At 35.5% G+C, this 26,405-nt stretch overlaps 1 protein-coding gene across 2 annotated transcripts in view; it reads left to right on the top strand.

Moving 5' to 3' along the window:
* The window catches only part of EIPR1 (EARP complex and GARP complex interacting protein 1), a 76,582-nt gene that overhangs the window by 30,639 nt on the left and 19,538 nt on the right, over positions 1–26,405 (top strand). For both annotated transcript variants that reach the window (XM_005521892.3, XM_088053746.1), the window contains exons 4-5: positions 7,402–7,558; positions 19,104–19,203. In XM_005521892.3, the coding sequence (XP_005521949.1) occupies positions 7,402–7,558; positions 19,104–19,203 (257 nt within the window). The remainder of the gene's footprint in view (positions 1–7,401; positions 7,559–19,103; positions 19,204–26,405) is intronic.

Here is a 26,405-nt window from a genome sequence, read left to right as displayed (position 1 = left end):
ATGTGGAACCTGTACAATTCGGATTAAGATCCACTTGAATATGTTGAATAAGAGTGGAGGGGTGAGAGGAGCAGGTGGTATCTTTTCTTAAATGTCCATTTAAACTCTTTTCTTGTACTTATTTTATATTATAGTAATATCTTCTTAACAGTTTGCTTGAGGGGTGACACCTTTCTAGAGGGGTGCTAACTTCTTAAAATATTGTTTTAAACTTTGTTGTGAAATAATAAAGATTGTTTTTAATTGCTTCTCTTAAAATAAGTTTCTCCTTTATTTTTTTCAAATATCTGTATTTCCTTCAAAAGATAATAATAGCTTCCCTTTTGGAGAAGCAGCTCCAGTGAGTGAACAGGGTGAGCAATAATACTGAGTTTTAGCAAGTCCTAGATCTGCATTATTCCACACAAGGCGAACAGAGTTGGTGTGTTTCTGAATGTATTTAGTCTTCGTTTGCTGAAACTGTAGAATATTGATTGGTGTCCACACTTCCATTGAGGGTTTGGTTTTTATATTCCATGTACTCTTTGGATTTTTTGTATTTCATATTTGTTTTAGTAATATTTGATTAAAGTCTCTCTAAAGTAATTTCAGGTGGGGTTTTTTGCCTTTTGTTTTGTTGGGGATTTTCTTGGTTTGCTTTGGGGATTCTGGACTTTTCTTTACTTAAAACTCAGACCACTAGACTTTGAAGTAGAAGAGTTTCTTTCTCTAGCTCTCTTACAAAACACATATTTGAGGAGTGAGAATTTCAGTAATGCATGAGAAAATAATGAAATTACTGGGTTGTTTTCAATTGGAAAATCACAGGTCTAGCATAGCAAGTATGATATTTTGTTCATAATAATATGAAACCAAATAGAGGTCTAAGTAAGTGCCCTTACTCTCTATGGTGACAAATTAGACTGTGTATTTCTTGTTTGGCTATTATGATTTACTACATCAGTCAGTCCAGATACCAATTGGTTTCTTAGTATGTTTACTGAGGTTTTATATTAAGTCCTTTTTGAAGCTGTTATTTATTAAAGGGAATAAATTAAGAAGACTTTATAAACAGAATTTATGATATCTGATGTTCAATTTTATTCTTTGTACTTTTGCAGTCTGTGTCATTTTCTGAAGGAATCTTTATAACAATTTTGAATTACTTAAAATTTTAGGTTCTTCTGCCTAAGTCTGGAAATGTTACAAAGCTTACTTCTTTCATTCTGCAAGTCTTCAACTATAGGAATTGCTGATGCAAAATCAAGAGCAGTATGAAGTGCCCAGGCCATCCCTTCTAGCTTAAAAACCTACCAGTTCATAAAAAATGGTAATTTTCTACAACAGGAGGAGTGACTTTCAGTGTCCTGAACAACTTGATTGCATCTGGAATCAGCAGTGTTCTTATTTCCATAGATACTTGTTTTTGCAACCAGTCCAGAAGTGATTGTGTAGTTTTTAAGGAATGTCTGCTGTCTGCTGTGTTCCAGCAGCAGCAGTGCAGTGAATTGATTTCTTGTGCATGAAGGAACTCTATCAAGGAATAATAGGTACTTGTAGTTAACCTTACAGATGTGTTTCTTTTTGAACTCTGGTTAGTAACTTCCTGTTATTTTTAAATTTCAGGCAGATAATTTTTCCCCAGGCTTATTTCTTTATCTTAATTTAAGTTGGAGCAATTCTCCAAGGGGAACAGTGTTTGGAGGAAGATAAATGGGATGTCCCACCAATCTACAGCTTTTACCTTTTTTTCTGTGTTGGAACCAGCTGGTAGTATAAAGCTAAAAATTGTCATGGAAATAGTCCTCATTGAGCAGTTCTTTTGCGTGTTTCAGGGAAAATTGGTATTGATTGACCACGTTGTGACCCTTTGCAAATTGTATAGTCTGCATGCATAGGGTTTTCTCACTTGCTCCATTTGTGAAATAGACACCAAAGATGGCCTCATGTTCTATAGCCATGATTATCTCTTAGGCTTTGGCTGAATTCAACAAAGTTTGAACTCACCAAAGTTTATTTCTTACATTTGATTACTGTACCCTTATTGCTACTAACTTCATGCATAGTTGCTTCCTAATTCAGTGCTGTCAAAGTATAGGATTACTTGTTTATTCCTTAAATTCTGCTTTGCTTGTTTGTAAGCCAGGATCATTTCAACAGAACTGGGTAGATGAAACTGTGTGTAGTCACTCTAGCAGATATTATCCTCTGTCCAGGAGATAATATTGGTGGACTTGGAGAAATGGTGCTTAACAGAGGGTTGTTGCAGTTGGAGCAAGTACATTTAGCTCCATCCTTAGCTTTACCTAGCAGAAGATATACTGAAGATGTATGATAAATTAGATAAGGGATGAGGAGGAGCAAATATTTCCCCCTGTTGAATGAGGAAGAACCAATATGACAAAGGTTCAACAGTTCATTGTCTCATTTCTGGATCATTTTATGTGAACAATATGTGAGGAATACGAGACAGCCTTCTTAAAACCTTTGACTTATTCCCTATGAAAGTTCAATAGTGCTTAGTAAACCCTGTAACATTTTTCTTAATACACTCAGTGATAAAACTTAAACAAAACCTTATCTATTCTCTTCTGCATTGGTACTGTAACATAAATAAAAATTCTTGTTTAGGTATGAAGTAGGGATGCAAAAATGGTTTCCAACTATATAAAAGAGGCATTCCTTTTAAGGAAGGCACAGAAGCACAGCATAGAGGCACTATGTGTTTAGCTTGGTTTTCTTTCTTTTACAGAATAACTGGCATTGCCACTTAAATATTAGTGTCACACTTGTCTTTTAGCATTTTAAAGAGATAATATGAGAGCTGGTGGATAAAAACACTGTCATTTTTTATGCATATGTGCAGTAATGTGATGTGAAGATAGTAAAAGATGGGAAAACCTGGAGTTGTTCTTTGCCTGTAGGCATTCTAGATAAGCAGTGGCACTACAGAGATGGTAGTGAAATTACCTAGTAACACTGGATTTTTAAATTTTCATGTGATTACTTGGGAAATAAGGTTATATGGGTAATGCCACAAATACTGTATACTGTTAATGAGCTTTTCATGTAGCCATGGGAAGCTTGTTGTGGGACTTTGACTTCTGTGTAGTGAGAGTTCCTGTTTGTGTTTATGGATTTCAGTAGGTTTGTAGCTAGTGGTTGTTCGATTAAGAGGAATGGTGACCTAGAAAAAGCTCCACTTAATCTATCAGAAGAGTGACACTTTAACTCAGCACTTAGATTTGACCTCTCTTTTACAAAGGAGAAAATGATACATTTAAAAAAGTTCCTTATATAAAGCTAAATTAAGCCTTCCTTAAGGCCAGCCGTATTTAAAATTACTTCTCTGGGTGGCTGTGGAAATTCCATTTTGGTTTCACACATCTGAGAATTAATAAAGTGTGAGAACTGTCCAAGGAGAAGTTAGTAGTGCTCTGAATAGTCTTTCTTCTACAGATTTCAGCCATGTATCTAATTCCAGAATTTCTCCAAAGTTTAAAATTAGAATATTTGCAATGCACATACAGTTCAAGATGGATGGGCATTCGGCAGCTGGAAAGTGGTCTGTCACTTTCCCCGAGCATCACCAAACCCAGCTGAAAGCAGAGAATAATGTGTGTGCTGAGTGTGGAAGTTTTGTGCTTGTTGGCTTTTAGTGTTATCCCTTTCTAATGTGCAATTTAATTTATCTCTCACCACTCATTCCAGTGAAGTAAAAGAGGCATGGAACTGCACAAAATTCTGCATATGAAATTCTGCACCAACTTGTACTTCAGTTTTCAAGCCTCCAAAGTGTTACAGGAGCTTGGATCACATCAAGTTTCTGGGGGATTTTCTCCCTCTCTGTGTACACATACATATATGCTTATGCTTTGGCCTCCCTCATGTTGCCGCTGAAGATGAATAGATCACACGGACACAGGTCGAGGTGTGGTGAAAGGAAGAGAGAGTTTATTTTTCCTCCCAGGATTTATAGGCTTCTGACAACGGCCAGGGACTGGATGGTCAGGATAACACTTTCTCACTGCACTGGCCATGAGAGATGTCCATCACAAGACGTGTAAGAGAAAGAATGTACACATATCTATGTTTACAGTTACTGTCCTGGGAAAGTCTTAGAAAACTATGTTAGCAAGCTCAGAAGCTGAGTTTTCAGGGCGACACCCTCAGTCTTCAAAATAATGCTTGTTTAGTTGTTTTAGGCTTTTCAGTCTGGAAATCTAATTGTGCAAGGAACTAATATTCCAGTCTTAAGAAGGTAAAATGTCATTTCAAGGCTGTCCTTAAGATTGTGGTGCTGTGGTAAGAGGAAAGATGTCTTGAGAATGTGTTTCTCCTCACCTCCCTCCATGTAAAACCTTTGCCATGCAAGGCAGCAATACTTGAAATTTCAATCTTTTTATGAAGTATAAATTTGATGTTGCACTTCAGTCTTTGTTTTTCAGTCTTCCCTCAACTGATTTGGCCTATGTGGAAGTAATTTATTATTTGTTAAGGATGAGAATTCATATAATATGGTGCCGGTGTAGCTACTCATTTGTCTTGCTTAAGGCAGGAAAAGGAGAGCCCAGTACTGTGGAGTTTATTAAAGGGATTTGTTTTCTTTTCTTTCTGGTATTCAGAAGAAAGGTAAATTTGTCCATTTTATATTTTTAAGTTTGTTGCTTTATGTGTGTGTGTATATGATACGTTTTCACTGCTTCTTGAACAGATGCAGGGCATAGAAATGTTAATACATGTGCTCCAAGTTTTACCAACCACAGTTTGACATAATTTGGGACTACCTAGCCATCTACTAGCAGGAAATGTTGAAACCATAAGAATGTGGTCTGCTGTAACTTTTCAGAAAAAATATGGTGTAGGAGGTGGTTATACAAATTTTACAGGCAGTGTCACAATTATCTGAGAATTTTAAGAAAAGTGGAATAACAGCAGATTTTTGTAAATGAAATAAAAAGTCTGAATTGAAACAGAACCAGGTTAATGAATGATCAGTGTTGGATATTTCTGTACATGTCACACATGAGAGTGGAAAGGCCCTCTTTGGTTTCTGTATTTAGACACCTGCTATGTAAGATGACCTTCATAATAATATTCTACTTAAATATATTCTAGTAGGAGTAATTTTAAATTTATCAAAACTGAACAATACTTAAAATCAGTCTGATCCTTTTCAAAATCTGGCTGCATAAAAATTTCTATTTGTTAGCTAGCTTGTCAGAAACAACAAAAAAATCCTCGAAAAATAAAAAATCTTATGAACCAAGAAAACCCAAAACGCACCCCTCCATCCCAAAACTACTTCAGAAATGATAGCTGATTCTTTGTTTTTAATTATATCATAGATTGTACTGTAAATTTTAAGAATTTATCTCACCACTGATTACTAGTTGAAACCTTGTTGGTTAAATTTCAACTAAAAAGAAAAAGGTAATTTTTATTAGGTAATTCTTGGGGAAGATAGGACCTATCAGTGCATTGAAAAGTGTTTTGTGCAGGCCACTTTTTTTTTTTTTATTCTCTTTCCCTAATATTAAGTTTCTTTGTGTCATTTTAAGATTCTCTTTAGATTTGTAGTGGAGTTCTGGAGAGGAAAGATGGCTTGATGAACATGTAGTTTGTTTTCCATGATTTGCTTCTATGGTTCTCTGCCATGATCTTGATAATAGTGGAAAAGCTAATGCTTTATATGCGTGGTACAGACCTTTTAGAACTTACAATCTACCAGACACTGTTCATTACTGTTTCACTGAAGTGAAACATTTGATAAATCTCCCCTTCTTATTGCACTTTAAGTTATTTATTACTTGCATGGTGTACAAAGAACTGTGTGTGGGTTTGCCCTGTGCCAAGGAAAGGTAGCCATCCACTGCTGCTTTCTTCTCTTTCTCAGTGGCATGCAGATCTAGAGTAAACAATTTGCCTGAAATGATTCAGAAATAGCTGTTTAGTTAGCATGCTCTACAATTAGCACAAGTTCAATTAAATGTTAATAAATAAGGGATTTTCTATCATCTCTAGATGTATGGTCTCTTTTTACTGTATTTGACTCAAATATCTAGTGATTGTGTGTTCTGAATTCATATAAAGTCCTCCTCCTACCCCTTTCCTGTCACAGAAATGGCCTTTTTTCCCCTTTTTTTCCTACAGGTTTGACCTAACTATCTCTTTTTTTTTTTTCTTTTATTTAATATGTCTGCATTTTAAACACTCTTGTATTCAGGACTTACTATATATCTATATAAGATACTCTTCGTCCTATTCCGTGTTGTTTGGGTGCCTTTTTTTCTATATAGAGTATCCAGATTGGTGATATTTGTAATACCTGGTTTTTTCTCCATTGCTACTATTTTAGCCTGAGAAGGCCTTTTCCGTGTCTTTCCCTCCTCTTGAAAACACTCTCCTTACAGTTACTGCCGTTTTCCTTTCCACTGATGAAGCTGGTCACAATTGCTCACGGCTCTATAATCAGATGCTCTTGACTGAAATCAGCTAAAATGTACTTTCAGATAGAGGCCTCTAAAATTATCTCAGAACAGAAAATGTATCTTTCCTTGCTACTTATCCTCTGGACTTCTCATTTAGCTCATTTCGCAGCCGGCGTTCACTCCCCTGCTTTTGCTTACCGTGGCTGTGACTGGTTCCTTTGTTTCTGCTGGAGTGGATCACACCAACCCGTTCGCTTTCAGTGAACCCGGGACCAGTGGCTAGAACAGCATCAACATATGTGCTGCTGCTCTGGTCTCCTCCCATTCTGCACTGCTACAAATTGCTATATTGGGTGATGGGCAATGCCATATGCGCACAGACCGTATGGTATTTTCTCCTCAATCTACAGTTGTCTTGTTCTTCATAACTTGTAATACTTGGCTATATGCATGTTAGTTCAGTTTATATTTTTTTGGAAGCCGTTTTTATTTGCTGGGGTTAGAGGCATGTACTTACATGGGAAACATAATTTTGCAATAAACAGTTACTGGTAGTAAAGGATGTGAGACAATTCTCTGGATTAAACTGAAGGTAGCTGTTAAAAGAAAATGTTTAAATGATGTCTGTATCTTTACTGTTTAGGAATCAAGCAGTGTAACTTGTGGGTCATTTTCATTAGCATTAGTATGGGGAATGAAACTTGGAAAATGTGTGTCTCAAAGAGTTTTCATGAGCACTGAATTTTCCTTTTGTTCAGAGAGACACACATTAAATCGTGCTAATTAGGAGTTTTGCAGCAACTTGACTGCTAACTTGAGGTCTGTGTCTGTAGCCACATTCTGCATTCTTTGAATTCATCTTGGTATTATATTTTTAAATATTTCAAACAGCAGATGTGCATTGCTTATAGATTTGTGTAAATGTTGCTGCAGTGTGTACAAAATACGTCTCCCATACAATGATCTGTTGACATTATTCTCTGTTGCTTAGCTTCAGACACTAAAGTCATGACATGTGCTGCTGTTTGGAGGATGCCGAAGGAATTGGAATCAGGCAGTCATGAATCCCCTGATGATTCATCAAGCAACACTCAAACCCTGGAGCTACTCTGTCACCTTGACAACACAGCCCATGGCAATATGGCCTGGTAGGATTCTGCATATTTTATACTCCTAGAAAAAGCCTGAAGGATAGACCCATGCTGTTAGTTTTGTTCAGATTTATATTATAGAAGCTATGCTATGCACTTTAAAAGTATTCCATCTTAAAAAAAATAAAAAAGTATAAATGGGATTTTTAGTCCCAGATGTTTCATAGGTTAAAAACATTTATTATAGTCCTGCAAACACATATGGAGTAACAGCCTGTGTACTGTTTGAAAGTGTTTTTCCCCACCTGCCCCCATCTAAAGCCTTTATTGCATTAAGGTATAATACTTAGAATTTGAGTCTTTTAATGGAATATAAATTTGATCTTGCACATAAGTTTTTCTTTTCTAGTCTTCACTCAACTGATTTAGTAATTTAGTGTGAGTAATTTATTGTTTCATAAGGATAAGAATTCATTATGTTATATGGTGCCTGTGTAACTACTCTTTATCTGTTGTATAAGTTAAGACAAGGAGAGCTGCGATATAGCAGAGGTTATTACAGAGGTTTGTTTCCCTTTCTGTTATTTAAAAGAAAGTTAAATTTGTTCATTGTGTGTTCTCAAGTTTGGTGCTTATGGATGTGTGTATATGATATGCTCTCACTGCTTCCTGACCAGATGCAGGGCATATCTTAAGTTTTAAATATCCATTTCTAGCCACAGATTTCTAGTTTGAGTATTGCAGATTAAATTTTAACCAAAGAAAAAGGGTAAATTGAAGGTAATATTTATTAGGTGATTCTTTAAAAGATAAGACATATCAGTGCATTCAAAAATGTATAGATGACTTTTTTCTAAGATATGGGTTTTCTGAGTGTTAAATTTCTTCATAGTAGTATCCTTTAATTCTTTGCTACATACTTTGATAATTACATACCTTGTAATTATTTTATTATTTTAATTCAATTTTTATTGTTGATCATTTTTGATATTTAATATTCCCAGCTATATTGGAGAGATTTTGTTTGTTTTAATCTTTATCTTTTACCCTTTTAAGTTTTATGTTTTTTGTCTTATAATTTTCCATAATTGGTTTCTATCTGATGTTGGAATGCCAGAGCTTTGTATAGTAGCTGGATAACTAAAGGGGGAATAGGAGGCACATCACTGCTTTTTATCAGGATGCAAATTATATGAATGCTCAGAATAATTTCTTTTCCTCTAATAACAGTTTATAACAAGCTCATGCACAGTTTTCAGTCATCTGCTATCTGATTTTGTTCAGTACTTAGTGCTTACAAATATCTGCTACTATTTAATGCCCATTATCTATGTGCATATGTATATATATGCATAGAGATTTGAAAATGTCCTGTGTTACAGAGAGATAAAAGGTGTAAACAGAATGCTTGGCATTCGTATTCCTCACATCATCTAAGGCAAGCACAGCTGAGTTAGAGGATTTTGTTTTAGAGTAGACTTTTCTATTCCTGTCTCACTCATTGGACACAGCTCACAAATGAGTAAATTAGGCCTTTTGTGCTAAATGTGTCAGAGACCACACCCCACTTACTGGTGTGTTGGCTACAACTAGCAATCTTTGTATTGCACTTCTTAGGTGTTTTGAAAAACATGAAGCTATTTAGACACTACGGGTTCAGTAGCTGAAACCAAATATAAATCAGAAAAGCAGTTTTCTTCAATGCAAAGTGTAAATACTTTTCAAACCACAATGTAAGACCACCATTCTAGTGTACACAATCACTATGAGATCAGTGGTGATCTGGCACCATATACTTGCAGTAAGAAGGATCTGTATTTGCCTTGCCACTAGAGCATGCATACCCTTTCCATTTTGCCAGGAAAACCACAGGCTGAACACTGGACCTGAGTTAGTGTGACCATGTGCACTTTAAGGAGGTTGTTTAATCCACAGCATGCAGTTGAGCAGTGTGAATGCAGCCATAAATGGTTGGATATGGGCTTCATTTTTTAAGTTAATTTTGAATAGTATTAGTCAGAATACATGCTAAAAAAAATAAATAAAAGATGGACTTCTGTCCTTATGTGCTGGGCCTGGAAGAGTGGGCAGAGATGCCTGTACAGTTAAAGATGCAGAGTGTAATGCTGGTGTCAACCTTTGTGACAGGGACTCCAGAGAGCAGCTCTGAGAAGATATCAGAAAGATATCTGGAAGATATTTTTTGTAAGTCTTGGTATCCGTAGCACAGATGCTTCATGAGATTTATGGATCTGGTTGCAGATCATAAGTAATTGAGTTTTAATTGTAAATCAGGAAGAAAAGCAAAACTATCTTGAACATGCAACTGGTCATGTACTCTGGCATCTACTGCCCTCCTCAGGGCTTTATTTGCTTGTAGTTTTTCTCATGTTTACCCTGCTCTGCTTTGTTCCTTATCATCCTTTATTCAAGGTAAGCCTGGTAGCTGAAAAATTACCTCACAGAATTTTCTGTTTCTAGTATCATGCACTAGGAAACACAAGGGAAGGATTTTTTCCAGGTCTGGTGTGTCAGGTGTTGGTTCTGTTCAACTCTGTACTGATGATAAGACCTGATTCTGCATTTTTTTACCTTTATCTCATCTCCTTTATGGAATGCTGTGCTCCAATGTCTCTGAAATTTCTTACTAAAAACCAGCAAAGACATATTTAATACCAGTTCTCTTTTGTGAACCAAGATCAAAAGTGTTTTCAATCGATTGTGACTAAAATCTTAAACTTTGCTGGTGTGTGACTGAACACTGTGCTCCTCCCACTCAAGTTATTGAAATAATTTTCTAGTCTTGACAAAACCTTTGGCAAAAATCTAATCTCCAAGACATAACAGGCAAGTGAAAAAGAAATTTGCTTTTCTACGGTTCCATTTTATCTGGATTGCATGAGGTACTGTGTTTAAAAATGAAGCATACCCCATTCATTTTTAGTTACTGAGATTGTTTACTGACTCCAAGCTTTGAATTTGGGACTCATCATTTTTACTGAAACTCTTGTATGGCATAAAGAGAGTTCAGAAAATTAAACAGATGCTTAAATTAGGCCAACAAATAGGCTTGTTAATTGTTCTGTTTGATTCTAGCCTAAGATTTCTTCATCCTCTGCCTGCTGTTCCTCATATAAGCCAAAATGGAAAGATTTCAGCAAAAATCCTGAGTGAATTACTTTCAGTGTGGTAAACCCCAGATACAGAAATTTGTGTGTTTAGAAAGGAAAAAAGCCTCTTCAATAAAGTCTTTCTGTAGATAAGTAAATATATTCACACAGAGTTAAGCCCACATAACAGTAAGTATGTTGATCTATGCAATGTTGTAAGATTCAGTTAAAGGAACTTTCCACTGGGTATCTTGTAAGAAGCGGTCCCAGGTTGTGTCTGCATAGGAGAGCCCACAGAAACGGGACAGCAGTTAATGAGATTTTGATTATTCCTCTGAGTGCAGATTGGAGGAATCCCCTGAATTCTTGTCTGTTAAACCCCTGAAGACTTGTATTTTAGTATTTAGAGCAGTAACCTACTGTTCTACTTCTCTCTCAGTTTTGCTGCAGACTTTTTTGGTAGACTTGACAGAATAGTCCTTGGAGAAGGGAGATACTACAAGCCATAAGAGAAAGTATAATCTCTGAGATCTTGAATTTGTAACACAGTGGAGATTCTCTTCCATCTGCTGGAGGCAGGCTTGCCTCTCAATGTTTAACATCCTACTTTTTGCTTTCCAAAGGTTGCATGTATAAAATAGGGTAGATCCTGTTCAGTACTAAGCTATGTGTTTCAAAAGAGAGGGGAACAGGTGAAGTAAGTTAGATTGTGATCTATGGAGTAAATGTGGAATAAAATGAAAATAAGTAAGGGGAAAGTGTTAGATGAACAGTGAAATACAACTGTAAAGGGAAAATGAATGGAGGTTACAGAGACAATATAAGTGGAGGCTCAGTTCTCAGGTGAGGAATGAAGAATTCATGTTTTATATAGAAAACAAGAGCTGCTAAAAGTTTGTTTGAAAGGGATGAATATGTTAGGAATAATGACAGATTACTTCATTAGGCTTCTCTACTAGCTCAGGTTTTTTTTTTGGTGTATCCCACTCAATCAATTCTAGATATGAACATGCAAATATTACCACATCTAAGACAATGTAGGGAGGAAGAAAAATTACAAATTTTTCAGAGTCACAGATGTTTCAGAACTCCAGGATGTTTATCACTAAAATATTAAATTAGAACTTTGAACTCACAAAGGAGAAAGTTATTATAAATGAGCTATTCCCACAGATTTTAAATACTTAGGTTTTATTTGGTATTTCATTGAAGGTCTCTAAATAGAGTGCAGAGAAGCATCGTCTCTTCCTTGGCCATACACAGTACAAATCAACCTCATTAAGGCTGGCTTTTTACAGAAGTACAAAATTTGCTCTTACAGTCCTTTCAATTGAGTAGAGATTTAATTAATTTAAGATGAAGAAGAATCTATACATAACATTTTATTGCTTTCAGTTTTATCATGTTCATTCCATTAATGCACACAGTCACCTGATCAAAGTTAGGCTCATTTGTAATTGATACCCTGAAGACAGATTACTGAAATCTAGTAGCGTTTTACTTACGTTTTTGGCCATTAAATTTATTAAAAAAAAAAAAAAAAATATCCGTCAGAAGACAAGCCACTCCAAAACATTTTCAAGTAAAAAATCCAAGAAGTAGGAGAATCTGAAACTCGAGAGAAAAGTGAAAACGGCGTTTTTTTAGGGCTCTAACACTTGCATGCATTATTCAGGTATCACTTCTTTTTCCTTCACTATGTTGGTAATGTTACTTCTTCTACAGTACTCCTCTATAGGCTTCAGGATAAATGTGTAAAAGTTCTGCCCTAGGGTTTCATTAAAAAAAAGTCTAAAACAATTTAATAGTCTGTAGCTAATGAATATAAACCTGAAAGTAACAATACTTTTAGAAGGATTGTATGGTCTTGAATATGTGGTACAGTAGCTTTTAGATATGTTTTATTGCAAAAACATGTAATAAATGCAGTAATAAGTTTTTTAATGTTAACACTTCATATGTCACAGTACCAGAAATATGATTGTGAGGACAGAGCTCCCTCTGATATTTGTATAGAGGTTTCTTTGAGAGTGTCAGGACTGTCAGCTGCATATTCTGGTGTATAAACTGAACTTTGTATTTCCTGGGGGGCAAGGGTTTTGTAACAGCTGCCCAGCAGATACTAATTGTATCTTCACATGATGCACAAAATTTCAGAGCTGTGTGAAATTGTCAGCATTTAAGAATAATTCTACCACACTTGATTCATTCTACATATTCCATCAGCTACTTCTGATGCTACAGTAAGTAAAGAGACAGTTTTTTTTTACTTGCTAAGTGACAAGTTGTAGTTTCACTGGGAATGTATTTTAACAGCTGCTTATCTGTACTGATAATGCCCTTTGTATTCTGATCCATTCTAAATTGAAATTGAATTAAAAATTGAATTAAAAATTTAAACTGTATTTATGTCCCTGCTCTCTTCATAATTCCATGTAATCCTGAATTCTTCATGGGATTTTCTTCTCTTGAATCTTTTATATTTCTTTATTGTAAATAAAATCATCTATTATATATAAATCCAAATGTTCAGTGTTCAACCATTAGTTGTCTTTCTTACATTTTCTCTCTCCTTTTCCACTTTTGCCATCCTCTAAAATATGTCTCAAACCAGCAGAGTAATTTAGAGCATTATTTTTTTCATTTTCATTCCCTTGAATGTTTGTGGTAATTTTGAGTGGTTAGTATTGTGCAATTTTAGAACTTTAAGCTCTTCAATGTAATCACTTTTTCTAGAGAATAAATGCAATTCATTAATTGGATACTGAAGTAATAGAACTCTGTATTATATGCCCTGTTTATTATGTTAGCTTTTAATCAGAATTTATATGACTTTACTCATGTAAAACAGAGGGAAACTTAGACCAACTAAAATCTGACACTGAAGCAAATATGAAAGGGAAAAATATTTATTAATTTTTGTGAACTTACTATATGTCTTTAGTTAACTTATAACTTCTGATAAGTTATGTAGATTCCATATGCTTGAATGAAAATTAGTTTTTATGAGCCGTTGCAGTTGTTTGTGTTTAGTTTGGATTCATAAATCATGATATGTATAAAATAGTGCAGAAATTGTGTTACCCTACAAGGAAAAAAAAAAAAAAAAGGGTTTGTAGAGTACTATTTCACTTCTCCATCCAATCTGAACATAGTCTAGTTTCTGTTCTCGCTATTTTTAAAAGGGGATTTCTTCCTGTTTGTAATGTCACTTAAGTTATTCATACCACTAAAAAAGAGAGGGTTGAAGTCTGCCTCAACTGATTTTGCAGGTGAAATAGATACTTCTTTCTATTATGCTACAATTCTATTTATTCTAATAGTTTTATTTTCAGTCTTCCTGAATTGCTAAAAATGTTAGTGGAAAATGTTAAAGAAAAATAGTGTTACAGAACTGTGAAAAAATTAGTTATGCAGGAAAAATTTAAATGTTCATGAGGAACTAACTGAACAGGTGCCCCTGTTTTCCTGGTATCAGACTCCAGTTTGCTCTCCAAAACCCCATTAAGCATTTATTATTTAGAGTATTTATCCCTTAGAGTAGAATTCTTTCCAGCACAGTATTCTGGGATGAGTATAGATGTGGCAATGTTGCTGCTGACACTTGCTTACATAGTAGTTAAAAATTCAGGGTTTTGAAATGTCCTTTGGATATCTATTCAATGAAAAATATTGACCGTTGTACATTTGTGATTAAGTGCATATATTTGGTAAAATGTTGCTCATTGTATGAGAATTTTGAGATTAAGTGTAACTTCTGTTCCCTGCAGCAGAATTCAATACACTGTAAAATGGTCAGAACTGATTTCATTCAGAAATGTGGCTGTTCTGTAGAGCACTTGGGTAGGGAACAAGAACTGTGGGTTCCAGGTTGTACTTGGTTTGATCTCCTGTCTCTTAGAATTAGTGTCCTGGTTATGTGATAGGCAAGAGTCATCTTTAAATTGGAATCATTTTAATGCAAAGAAGGCACAATATTTGAGTTCTTAATATGTGAATTTTTCTAGTGGGCTACATGGAAGCTGCAGGATAGTCTGCTGAGTTACTAAATGCATGGGTATATTTTCCATTTTTCAGTGCATGAGAGTTTTCAGTCTAGCAAAACTTTTCCATTTATAGAAATAAATGGTTGTCACTTCTGTAATTGCAGTTAAGCAGCAGTTAATGCTTGCTTTGTCCAACACTTGTGGCTTAACTGCAGTTCATGTCGATGAAAGTGTTTGCGTGTTGCTTTTTTCCTCCTTAATCTATAATGGAGGACTTTGAATTGTACATTTGTAAAAGCTCAGTTCGTTTATTGATAAAGGTGTTAACTATCTTTTCAGAATAGAAGAAGATAATGGGGTCCTTTCATGTGTGCATTTGAGTGAATATTTTAAATACTCCTATTTTTTTCTAAGGTAATGTTCTCTGTAGGATTTAATTTTATTCTTTATACCAAAAACTACTAGCTGCAAGCTTAATTGAAGCATCCTGAGTTAGATGATAACAAAATAGGGTAAAATGCAACATGTATAATTGCTTGTCTTCTGTTTATAGATTATTTAAAGAGCAGCCCTGAAGTTGCCACTCAGTTTCTGAGTGGCAACTGTGAATTTGATGACTGTCTTGTCCATTTATGAAAACTCTAAGTGTCAGCAACTGTTGGCACACTGAGGAAAATGGTACTGCCTGGTTTATTTATTTTCCTTTTTAGACATTATCACCACCTCTGCTAGGCTGAAAACTGTTCTAAATGTAAACTTAAGTTTCTCTGAAATTTTTATCTTGCTTCAAAAGTAACTTTTTCTTTTCACTCACCAATATTTCCTGCCCTCCTCCATAGTATTTCATGTTTAACATTCAGTCCTGAGTACAGAACATAGCTGAACATGTTACAAATGGAGATTTGAGCAACCTCTGCTTAAGATTACAAAATCTGAATGAATGATCTCTACCACCACACCCATAAACTAAAAATGAAATACAGGTAAAATGGGCATCTCACAAGGATAGAGTGAATGTTGGAGAGACCTTTTCATTGCATGGTATATCAGCTTGGTTATAATTGGCTCTAATTAGCACACTGTATTCAGCTGTAAAAATTCTTTTATCTTGAAGTTCAGTGATGCTAGAAGATGTGAAATTTCTTCCTACCTTTGAAAACATCAAATAAATTGTTTTCCATGTAGCTTTTGCAACTAAAAATTGAGTGATTTGTGTAGGAAAGGTGCAGATATATCAACAGGCATAAAAAATACTGATCTCTGACTTAAAGGGCTCTTAAAGGGTTAAGTGGTCAAACCAGATTTCACTGTCTGTAATTAAAAATATATCTATGTCGATCAACGCCAAATACCAGTTATATTTTCAGCAATATATAAGTAAAATGATGGACTTAAACAAATGTGATCAGAATCAACTTGAAGATTTCTTAGGTACCTATTCAGCCATGTGGTGGTCTTGATATCTTTCAATATCACTTTGGAAAACTGGATAGTGGAAGCTAAATTGTGATCACATGCAGGTTATAGTGCATTAATTTTCATTATCCTGTCTATATCCTAATCCTGTTTTCATAAAATATTTTCATCTATTTGAAGGATCTAATTGATGTATCTGCGCAGCACAACTACATGAAATTCTGAAATACACATTGCAGTGCCAGTTGGTTTCTCCGCGTTGTTATGGGCAAAATGTAGTTGAACATGTAATGGAAACTGCATGTCATCACTTTTGTTACCAAAACTCATTTTCAGTCGCTTCTAAGTTTCTTCCAAGTTGTACTATACAACTTTTCAAAACAAACTTTTCAAAAGTTACTAAATAAAAGTTGATAAATAAGATTGGCAATACTACAGACAAAACAGCCAAATTTAAAATAAATCATAGAATTGTTCTAGTACAATGTTCTTGTTAAAAGACATTTAAAAACATGATGGCAGCTTAATGTGCTAAATGTAGTCATTTTGTCCAAATGCAAGAAAACTCATTACAAATGGGCTTTTATAGGTGGGTAATTTTCATGGATTGACAACACAGTAAGGATGCAAGTCATGCTTCCAGCAGAAGACAGGTGCAGAAGCTAGTCCTTTCTTTATTCTGCTGTGTTGCCGTAGGGAAGAGTTCAGTGGGTAAGGAGTTAGCCAATGGACCCTTTTAGTTATAGCTCCAGATTTTTCTTTACAAAACGTTAAACAGGTGCAGTCATTTGCCTTGTATAGCTGATACTTGTTTTAGTAAAAGTGCCTAGTAAAAATGATGAAACTGTTTACACAAGGAGCAAGAGTAATTTGAGAGGAAGGTATCAGCTAAGAGTAATTGAGTTTTGTTGTATTAATGGCTTGAAAAAAGATACTCTGTCACTTCTTTCTGTTACCTGCAACTCCCTATTTTTTTCCTTGTGTTTTATAGCATAAGATTAGATGAAGGTCAATCACTTGGATCTGGGGCCAGCCAGATTATATCCGGTGTTTTAGGAATATAGGAGTAAAGCAAATTCTGGGATAGAATAGAAGCATGCATAGTGTGCAGTGCAGGCTTAGGAAGGTTGCTAGTGACTGCCTAAGGCTGCATCTATTTGTGAAACCTTCTTTCATCTATTCCTTCTGTTACAATCTGAATTAACACAGAAGGGCAAGGAAAACTAAGTCTATGAATAAAATGGATCAAACCCAGAAAGGTGTGAAATATACCCCAAAACTTGATTAAAACCAAATGAGGTTAGATGTTGGTGCCAAAACACTTGATATATTTTATTTAATAGTAAAAGAGGCAAAGAGAGAACAAGAGAAAAGAAAGGATGGACTAGAAAGATAAAAGAAAGAAAGGACCAGGAAGGGAAAAGAAAGAAATAAGAGGTATGCAGGGGTGGGGGTACAGGGAGAGAGTAACAGGGGTGAGGTAGAAACATATCAGCCTTCCAAGGGTTCCAGTGGTTATCTCGTGGCTCCCCTTCATCTGGTCTTCTTGGTGGTGAGGGTCTCCTGCTGCCCACTTCCACCACAAAGTACAGAATCCAATGGATTAAAAAATGTTTGTAATATTGAGGTGGGAACGGCCACATGCCTTCCCTGGGGGAGGGCAAATTTGACATTGTCCCTTGCAGCACTGTGGATCTATTGCATCATGTTGCAGTGCTCTGGTGCAGGGTTTGGGGACCCCCTTGAGAGGACCTTTTGGTGGGCCATGACACCCCTTTCACCTTTCCCAGGGTGAAGGGGTCCCACAGCTGAGTTCCTCTGCCCATGGGAGAATGGGCATTCACTGCCACTCACCAGAGGTTTTTTCACCACACACCCAAAACCTCTCTCCCCCCACCCTTTGGTGCGAGGGTCTGTGAAGGTCTGTTGGAGCCTGGCAGCCAATAGCCCTGGGGCTGTGTCTCCACCCCGAAAATGCTGTGTTTGATCCCTCTGTGAATGTGTTCTTCCCCCCATAGCCCAGACCTGAGTCACTTTATTTTATCTCCATCAGCGTGCAGTCCAAGGGCCCATTCAGGGTTTGGGTGGTTTTCTCTGCAGCTTTTATACAGTTTTGCTGTAATAGGCAAAAGTCTTTCATGAAGATGTTTAGGCCGTAAATTATAACATTTCAGTCTCCAACCATCCAACCAATCAATTACTGAATTGATTCACCCAAAATGCAAAACAAACTAGAAAACTTATGTCTAGTCATGGACTTCTGATAAACTTCAAGTGGTGGGACTTCAAATAGGCACTGAAGATGAAAACAATGTATCCAATGCTCTCAGATAGCTGAATTTTCAGTCTTAAAATTGAAAGACGTTTCTCCATTAACGTGTTGATACTAAAGTTGTGATCTATACCTTCAGGTCTATTGTTGCTGTAAGATTATTGGGAGGTTGCAAAACTTGGTTACAAAGGTGTTACAAAATTACAGAAATAGAAGCCTATTCTCATAAAATGACAAGTATTCTTTCAATCTTACTGTAACCTCAAGCAAGTTTATTAAGATTGGAGTGCATATACTTAGCTGAGCTACCCATACTGACTGGCTTAAATATGCTGCTTTTCATAGACAGAATAAGAGAGGAGGACTGATTTCTTGTATTCCTGCCTGTATTTCATAAAGTATATCACAGGTTAAAAGCATATGCTTATTAAATCATGATGACAGCTGCAGAATTGGAAAAAAGTTTGCATCAAAACTAATGCTTGTGATTTTTGGTGCACCTTCAAAAAGGATGCATAACACTCCATATGAACAACTCCGAGGTTTTGATCTAAAGCCTTCTAAAATTAGTGTACATCAAGATCTCTGGTTGTGTTCCTGTGTGCGTATGCAGAATGACTGCTACAAATTGCTAGTTAATGGCAGATTTTGGACTTAAAATATGTGATGGATTTCATCTAGAGGAAACCAGAAGGAATATGGTTTAACATGTTTTGATATAGATCAGATCCACAGAATTAAACCGGCTTTCTAGTTCAAATTCTGATGGATTTTAATGCTGAGTTGTTTTATTTTGTTTTTCTCTTTCTGTTTTACAGTGTTATGTGGGAACCAATGGGAGATGGTAAAAAGATTATTTCACTGGCTGATAACAACATATTACTGTGGGATTTGCAGGAAAGTTCAGCCAAAGCTGTGGTAAGAAATTTTCTTTTGACAAAACACATTATACTTGAATACAGTGCAAATAGCAACATTCCCTAGCCTAGAATTTGCTAATCTTTTAACTATTCCTTCAGAAGTATCTTGTTGCCTATAAGGTAGGTGGGGGAAATGAATAGTCTACCACTGCCTTAAATAAGAGTGGTTAAAAGTAGTATTTTGGTATCTGTTGCTAGTGGGTAAATGTTTTCTTTGTTCTAGAATTCTCTTTACTGTCCTACTGCTTTTATAGTCAGTAATCTACAATAAAACAGTGCTGATTTGCTGAATGTCTACAAGTGGAAAAATTGATGGTCAGTAAAGCCAAAGGTTACTGAATTCAGATGATGGTGTAGTAACTCATGTTGGTTAATACCATGCAGCCCTTTATTTAATTTACAACTCTTGATTATAGGAGCATAATATAAGTTCTCTATTTACTATGTTCTCCTTTGAATTCTCAATGTTAGTTTAATTTACTAATATACAGTTTACTCAGATAATTTCACTTACTGTTAAAAACATCTTATTCAGGAACATATATAAAGAAGTGTCATTGGAATAGATTTTTGTCTGTTTATGCCATATCACAGAATATAGAAAACTTGGAATGATTCTGTATAATCGTTTAGCTAAGTGTCTGTGCTTATAAATGGACACTTGTTATGTCAAGGGCAGTACTATTCAATTGATCTTTTGTCACTTTTAGCTCCTCAGGTCAAGGTTAATTTTTTTTTCATGGATGCTGCAGAATCAGTTTCTTCAACTTAGTTGAGACACTGTGCCATAAACTCTGTTGGTACCATCTGACAGTGTGCAAATAGATGATGTCTTGACTTATTAGTGTTTTGCTAGATTTCACATAGTAACAATATAATATTATATAGTTTAATACTTTATGTTTATAATTAAGCTCTTTGGGTTCCTTCTCTAGATGAGAAACTTCAGCTTTTTTTTTCACCTGCAACTTCAATTGGTGTTATGTTGCCTTCCAAGGCTCCAAATTAGTGTTTGTTTTTATCAAATTGATGTTGAGAGTTTCTGACAGCTTGCCTCCAGGAGCTTGTCTGTGGCATTGTGTCCCCTGGATTTGCATTACACCTGCATTAGTCAGTATTTCTTTCCTAATGTCTGCATAAATACACAAACCTTTCTGCAATATTGAAAAACTACTTTGGGGTTGGTACTGCTTCCATGCTATAGGTCCTCATGTCTCTTTGAAGTACTGAGACTGCTAGGCAAGCAACTTAACATCTTCCCTTTCTCCTACTTTCACTCTTTGTGCAGTTCTATACTCACTTGCTGAAATTCTTTTGAATGTTAATTAGTATCTTCAACCACTTTCTCATAACTTTCTCAGATTTTTTCTTAATCCCAGCCTCTCTGAAATGTCCCTCCCCATGCAGGGGATTGGCATTAAATGATCTTTAAGGTCGCTTCAAATCCAAACTGTTCTTTGGTTCTATGATTTCCTTTGGGATGCTGTCTGGTATATTATCTGTGTTTCTCTGTGTGGGAATCTTGTAATGAATGCCAAATTTTATGGGTATTTTATGCCCCATTTTATATTGCTTGGGATTTATTTACTAGAATTTTGTATGTTCTGTTTTCTTGATATGATTCCTTTTCTGAAAGCTAAACTCCCACTCTGTCACACAAATATTTGTGCAGATAACTATGATTTCCATTTTCTTTTCCTTCCATTGCTAGAATTATGATCTCTGTAATTTTTGAGAGGTATAGACTCTACCAAATTTTCTAATTTCAGTATGATTTAGGGAATCAGTATTTTTGCCCTCAAAGCAACATTCAGCTTGCAGATCCTTTCAGTATTTCAAGTAGAATTCCTTATGTAGAATATTTTTTTTATTGCTACTTCTAAATATTCTAAAATCTTGTACTGCATCAGATGCTGATGGCATGAAAGAACTCTAGAAGGCAAAGTTGGCAATAAAGTAATTAAGGGGATTTAACCTGTGACATTTGTTACATGCTTTTATTTTTTATAAAAGGAAATGAATAAAACCTAATGTGAAATTCTGTATCAAAGAAACTGCTGCACCTAATGAAGTAGATGTATCAACCCTTGACTGATATCTTTAGATAGGAGCATTTAAAAATGTTTGTTAAAAACCTTTGTTTGCAGAAGTTAAGAATGTTCAGATTTTACAATTGGGCTCTCAGGAGGCTTGATATAGAATTTGACTGATCCTCTATATTTCCATCTAAAATAATCCAGTATCTCATGTGATTGCACAATAAACAATAATTATTTGGAAGTAAAATTTTACCTGAAAATAATTGTTTAGCATAATCAGACTTCTGCTCCATCAATTTTTGGTTCTTAGATGATACTTACTTCAATACCAAGTTATACACTGCTTTTAAAGTGATATTTGATAAAGTTCTCTGAAAATCGACACTCAGAGGACATATTTCCATGTACCAAAATCTTGAGCCCAGTGAATCATTTCTGAAAGTATTGGAATTCTTGAAATTTTTGAATACTGAATTTTTTGTCTGCAGCAAATTTGTCTTAAACATGTCTGTGGATTCCTGAGCTAGCGGGACTTCAGCTGAACAAGTCTGAGGAAAGCATAAGCATCTCTTTAAGAGGCCTGCTGTGGACTTTCTAGTAATGAAAATTATGACAAGCTGAAGTGCAGTATCATAGGCTTTTTCAGGACTAGAAGTAACTGGTGGATTTCTGAAATCTTTGAAAATTGCTTCCTAACTAGGAGATTAACTCCCTGTTAAACTCTATATGTGGCTGAAAAATAATAACATCTATTCTGTAGAAATTTTATGTTTGCAAAAAAATATGTAGGGCTGACAGTTAAAAAGAGCAATAAAGAAAAACAAGCAATATTTTGTTACACAGTTGGCTTTCTCTTTATAAAAACAAACAAATGAGTAAAACCCTCCTCCATAAATCAACACTCTACCCCAACTTTTGCTGCTGTAGTATTTAGAATGCGAGAGAAATCTGTGAGAACAGGTTGGTTATAAAACAGATAGCATTAGTAGGGGCAAGCAGTAAATACATTTTCCATTTGGTTATCACCATATCACCGTACAAGGAGTGTTTGTAGGCTAATGAGCTGTTGGTGAAACAGTGATTTCTTTCTGTGAATATCCTGCTTATAAGGGATTGTTGCATGCATAATATATCATAATTCTAAAAAGCACATGATTTGTATTTTAATGTTTTTTGATCGGAATGTAAAGAGAGATTTTCATGAGATATTAATAAAATGAGGGGTTTTTTTGCCTAGAAAACAGATATATTAATTAATATATTAAGATATAGTACAGTCTAAAGGAAAGAAATCAGGTCTTGCTGCATTTAAAAAAGGCCATGTTAAGGCAAAAAAAAAAAAAACCAGCCCACATTTCCTTTATATGCAGATACACAGAGGTTATGTAAATGACAAGAAAAATTGTCTATTGTTCATTAAGATGAAAGGTTGTCCATTTTTGGAATCTCTTAGCCACCTGATGTCTTATCACCTAACATGGTGTCTGGTTCAAGCAGGCAGTGACTAAGCAGGACATAGTTGGTGTTGAGGAAACGTCCCTGTTTGACCATCCAGGAGTCCTTGGAGTCTGGCAGTTCCTTCCCCATGGTCAGAGACTTTGGGCAGCTCCAGTGGGCTGACAGGTCCCTGCTTGACTCCCTGCATGCCCCACCCTCACACATACCAGGTTTCCCATAGCAGTGTCTCAGTCCTTGAGATCCTTTAAGTCACTTAATCACAGTGCAACAGCAAAACAACATCCTGGGCTGGTGGCTCCCATGAGGGACTCTGAATAAAGAAAATCCTGGAGTTTTTTACCCTCCCAGTCTATGAAGCAAAAGTTCGGGGTCTTCCTTCTCTGTCCTCTGCTGCTGCTGCGTCTCTGAGTGTTCAGTCAACTAACTGGTGACACAGGTCCCTGTGCCTTTTGTTGAGCAAATGGTCAGTGCTTCTTCCCAGCCTCTTGCCTCAATTCTCTCCACTGTCTGGAGCTCCATCTGCAGCTGTCACTGCAGTTACAATCTGAGCTACCTCCACTGAATGCTTTTCTCAGTGCTAGAAAACTTATATATTCTATAGGGGTTCCTAAGTGGACAATGTCCTAATAAAATATGCATGTTGCTATAGACTTATAAGTAAAATAACAATGTAGTTCTGTGTGTATATGTGTTATAACTGATTAAATCAAGAGCCTAGGATTAAAATAATAGAAATGTCACTGTGTTTGAATTGCTTTTTCTTTTTGTAAAAAATACATGATGATGTTCAAGTTGAATAATATCAGCATCATTAACTAAAAGTAAGATCAGGTCTGCTGTATCTGTATCAGGTAATAGAGGTAAGGAGGCACTCATTACACTGGTGCATCACTGATCTTCCTGTTTTTACAACACATTTCAATTTCTTCATTTTTATTGTATAGGTACATATTATAGGCCATTTTAATGGCAAGACATAAACCAAATGCTTCTCTTTATGGATCTTTCATGTTTACATAAGTTTGTCTAAAATTCAGGTATAATACAGATGAAAAACTGAAAATGTGTGTCTTCAAAATTTTGTACCTGCCAAAATTTCTGCTTTTCTACAGTGATCAGAACTTCAGTCTCGTTTGGTTCCTTTTCTATATCTGCCCATGATTTATAAATCGCATTGTTTCATTAAAATTAGCCTGAAGAATTTTAGAGTTCCCAATACATTCAGAGCTTCTTGGTAATAAAATTATTGGTGTGTTCATTCTCTGAATTATCTAGTCATCTTAGGATAAGAAACATTTGCTAAATGTAATTTATTGTACAGTTCAGTGGGTTTGTTTGGGTTCACTTTGGTTTTGGTTTGGGATTTTTTTTTTTATTTTCTTTCGATGTTTTTTTGCTAACTTGCTTCTTCCTCACAGTATTCAATTTGCCTGTATTTACATTAAGACAAGCTTCTCCTGTCATTTTGATCACTCCCCTTATTATTGTTTTGAGGACATTACTTTCTGGGGTGAAACTAATCTTATGCTCACTGCATCATTACCTTTTGCAATTAAATTAGCAATTCTTTGCCATTTATAATCATTAGCTGAACCCAAGAGAAGCCCAGACAATCCACAAGGTGTGGATGGAGTCTGCTGGGAAGACGATAGTATTTCTGTGTACAGATTTGAGGTCAGATGTCAACAAATTGCTAGAACTCTTCCTTGGGTAAATGCAGTATATTTGGTGTGTGGTGTGCAACAGAATGAAGTAGAGATGTTAAAATCTAGATATTTTTCTGGTTTTCAAATGTTTTCAGAAAGGGGATAAGTGGGTTGTGGTTTTGATAATTTTAATCCAAACTATTATAACTGTATTCCTTTTAGATTTCTTGTCCCATCTGCATTGGCAGTGGCATTCCAGGCAAGGTGGAATATATTCTAGGGAAGATTTCACAGGCTATCTGGATAAAAGGGATGTATCCAAATACAAAGGATGTTAGGAATAAGCGTGAGATGCTTTCTTGGCAAGATAGCTGCTGTTCCTCAAGGCAGGAAATACCATGTGGAATTTAGTGGAGAATTTTTTAATGGCCCATTATTACTGAAACTAGAATAAACATGGATTAACTATAGGAGGGTAAAAAACTGTCTGAGGAAAAATAAAAGGGAAATTAGTGGATAAGAATGAGAATAGAAACCAGCTTGTGGACTTGGAATAAATTTTATTCAATGGTCTCCTTAATGCTAGAAGTAAGAATGAAATAATGAAAATTATTGCTGGCAGGACTTGGAATGCATCATCAGCATATAGGGATAACAGTATATTTCAGAGGATGAACTTGATGTTTGGCTTAATTTTTGTAGTATAAAGCAGAAAACTTGTTTAAGGAATAAAAATATTTTCTTAATGTAGTGTAGAAACTCAGCACTTAAAAATATGTGAGTTCTGTTACTTAGCTATTCTGAGAATAGCTCTGAGCTGCCAATATGATGAGGCTATTTGAAAACACAAATAGTTTTAAGATGGTTTGGATATCAAGAACGGTTATGAAAGGACACATGGTATGGTTTCCTGCAGTTGGAGGAATTGAACTCAATTTACAATCCTCATCAACCTTTCTGTTTCTGTCAATAACAAGTCAGAAAAACACTCATGCCTTTTAATGGCAATCTGAAAATTGTCTGCTTGGGTTTCTCTGCTTAGTGTAGCCATTAATATATCTTTTTTCCAAGTACTTTCCTATTTTGTTCTTGGTCACATAGCTCTTTCCTTTGGAAGAAAGCAGGAGCAGTTGGTTTACTGTCTCCATGCTGCTTGTGGTTTTCCTAGATAATTTCTGTACCATTTAACATTTAATATATGTTGGGTTTTGGTTTGTTTTGAAGGATACTGTCTGTCCTTTCCACTTTCCAAGTCAGTCCTTATGTAATCGAATTTTGAAGCAGGAAAATCAACCTCAGTTCTTGATATTTTGACAAAAGGAAGTTGGAGTAAATGATATTTTCGTTTGAATACATAGAAATCAGTCCTAAATCCAGGATATTCTAGGACAGATTTTTTCCTATTTTGGTACTCTGTTTTTGTAAAACCCCTTCCTTCATTGAGGATAACATAAACAGTTCTATTCTGATCACGTTACGTTGTATAATTTTTTTAGAAGATTTTTTTCTTATTTCAAAGCTCTTGTGCAACTGCAGTATAATATCATGCTGCCCATCTATTTTTGTTCTTGTGTCACCAGATTTAGACATTGTTCCAGCAAAGCATTAGGAATAGTGAAAAATCCATCCATACTCTGGGAACCATTTTACACTTTTCAGGATTTCATTTTCTCCAGATTTCTTTTCTGAAATCACTGTGATCCTTGTGCATTGCAAGAGTAATTCCTAATTTTGTTTTCTAAAAGTAGACATTCTTTTTTCCTTAATGTAAGTCATATTTTTGTGTTTATAAAATAATGCCATTAATTGTTTACCTTCTGTATCCAGTAAGGTCCTCACACCCCTCATCATCTGGACGGCACAGATCCTAATCTTCATGCAAGAATAATGTTTAAAATACACCTATGTCATGTTTTCCTTCCCTTTTTAGTTAGCTTTTCTGCATTTAAAGAAATGGAGGAAAGAGTTGAAGTTGTCCATATATTCAAGTATGAATTAAAATTACAGCTGTGTTTTTGTACGTGCATTTGTGATTCTGAACTGCAAACTTTGTTTCC

The sequence above is a fragment of the Pseudopodoces humilis genome, chromosome 3 (genome assembly GCF_049639895.1).
Source record: "Pseudopodoces humilis isolate 2021_Gansu_Grassland_sample_001 chromosome 3, ASM4963989v1, whole genome shotgun sequence".
NCBI classification, from domain to species: domain Eukaryota; kingdom Metazoa; phylum Chordata; class Aves; order Passeriformes; family Paridae; genus Pseudopodoces; species Pseudopodoces humilis.
Note: the sequence above shows the minus strand (reverse complement) of the source record. Positions and strands in the feature narration are given on the sequence as shown.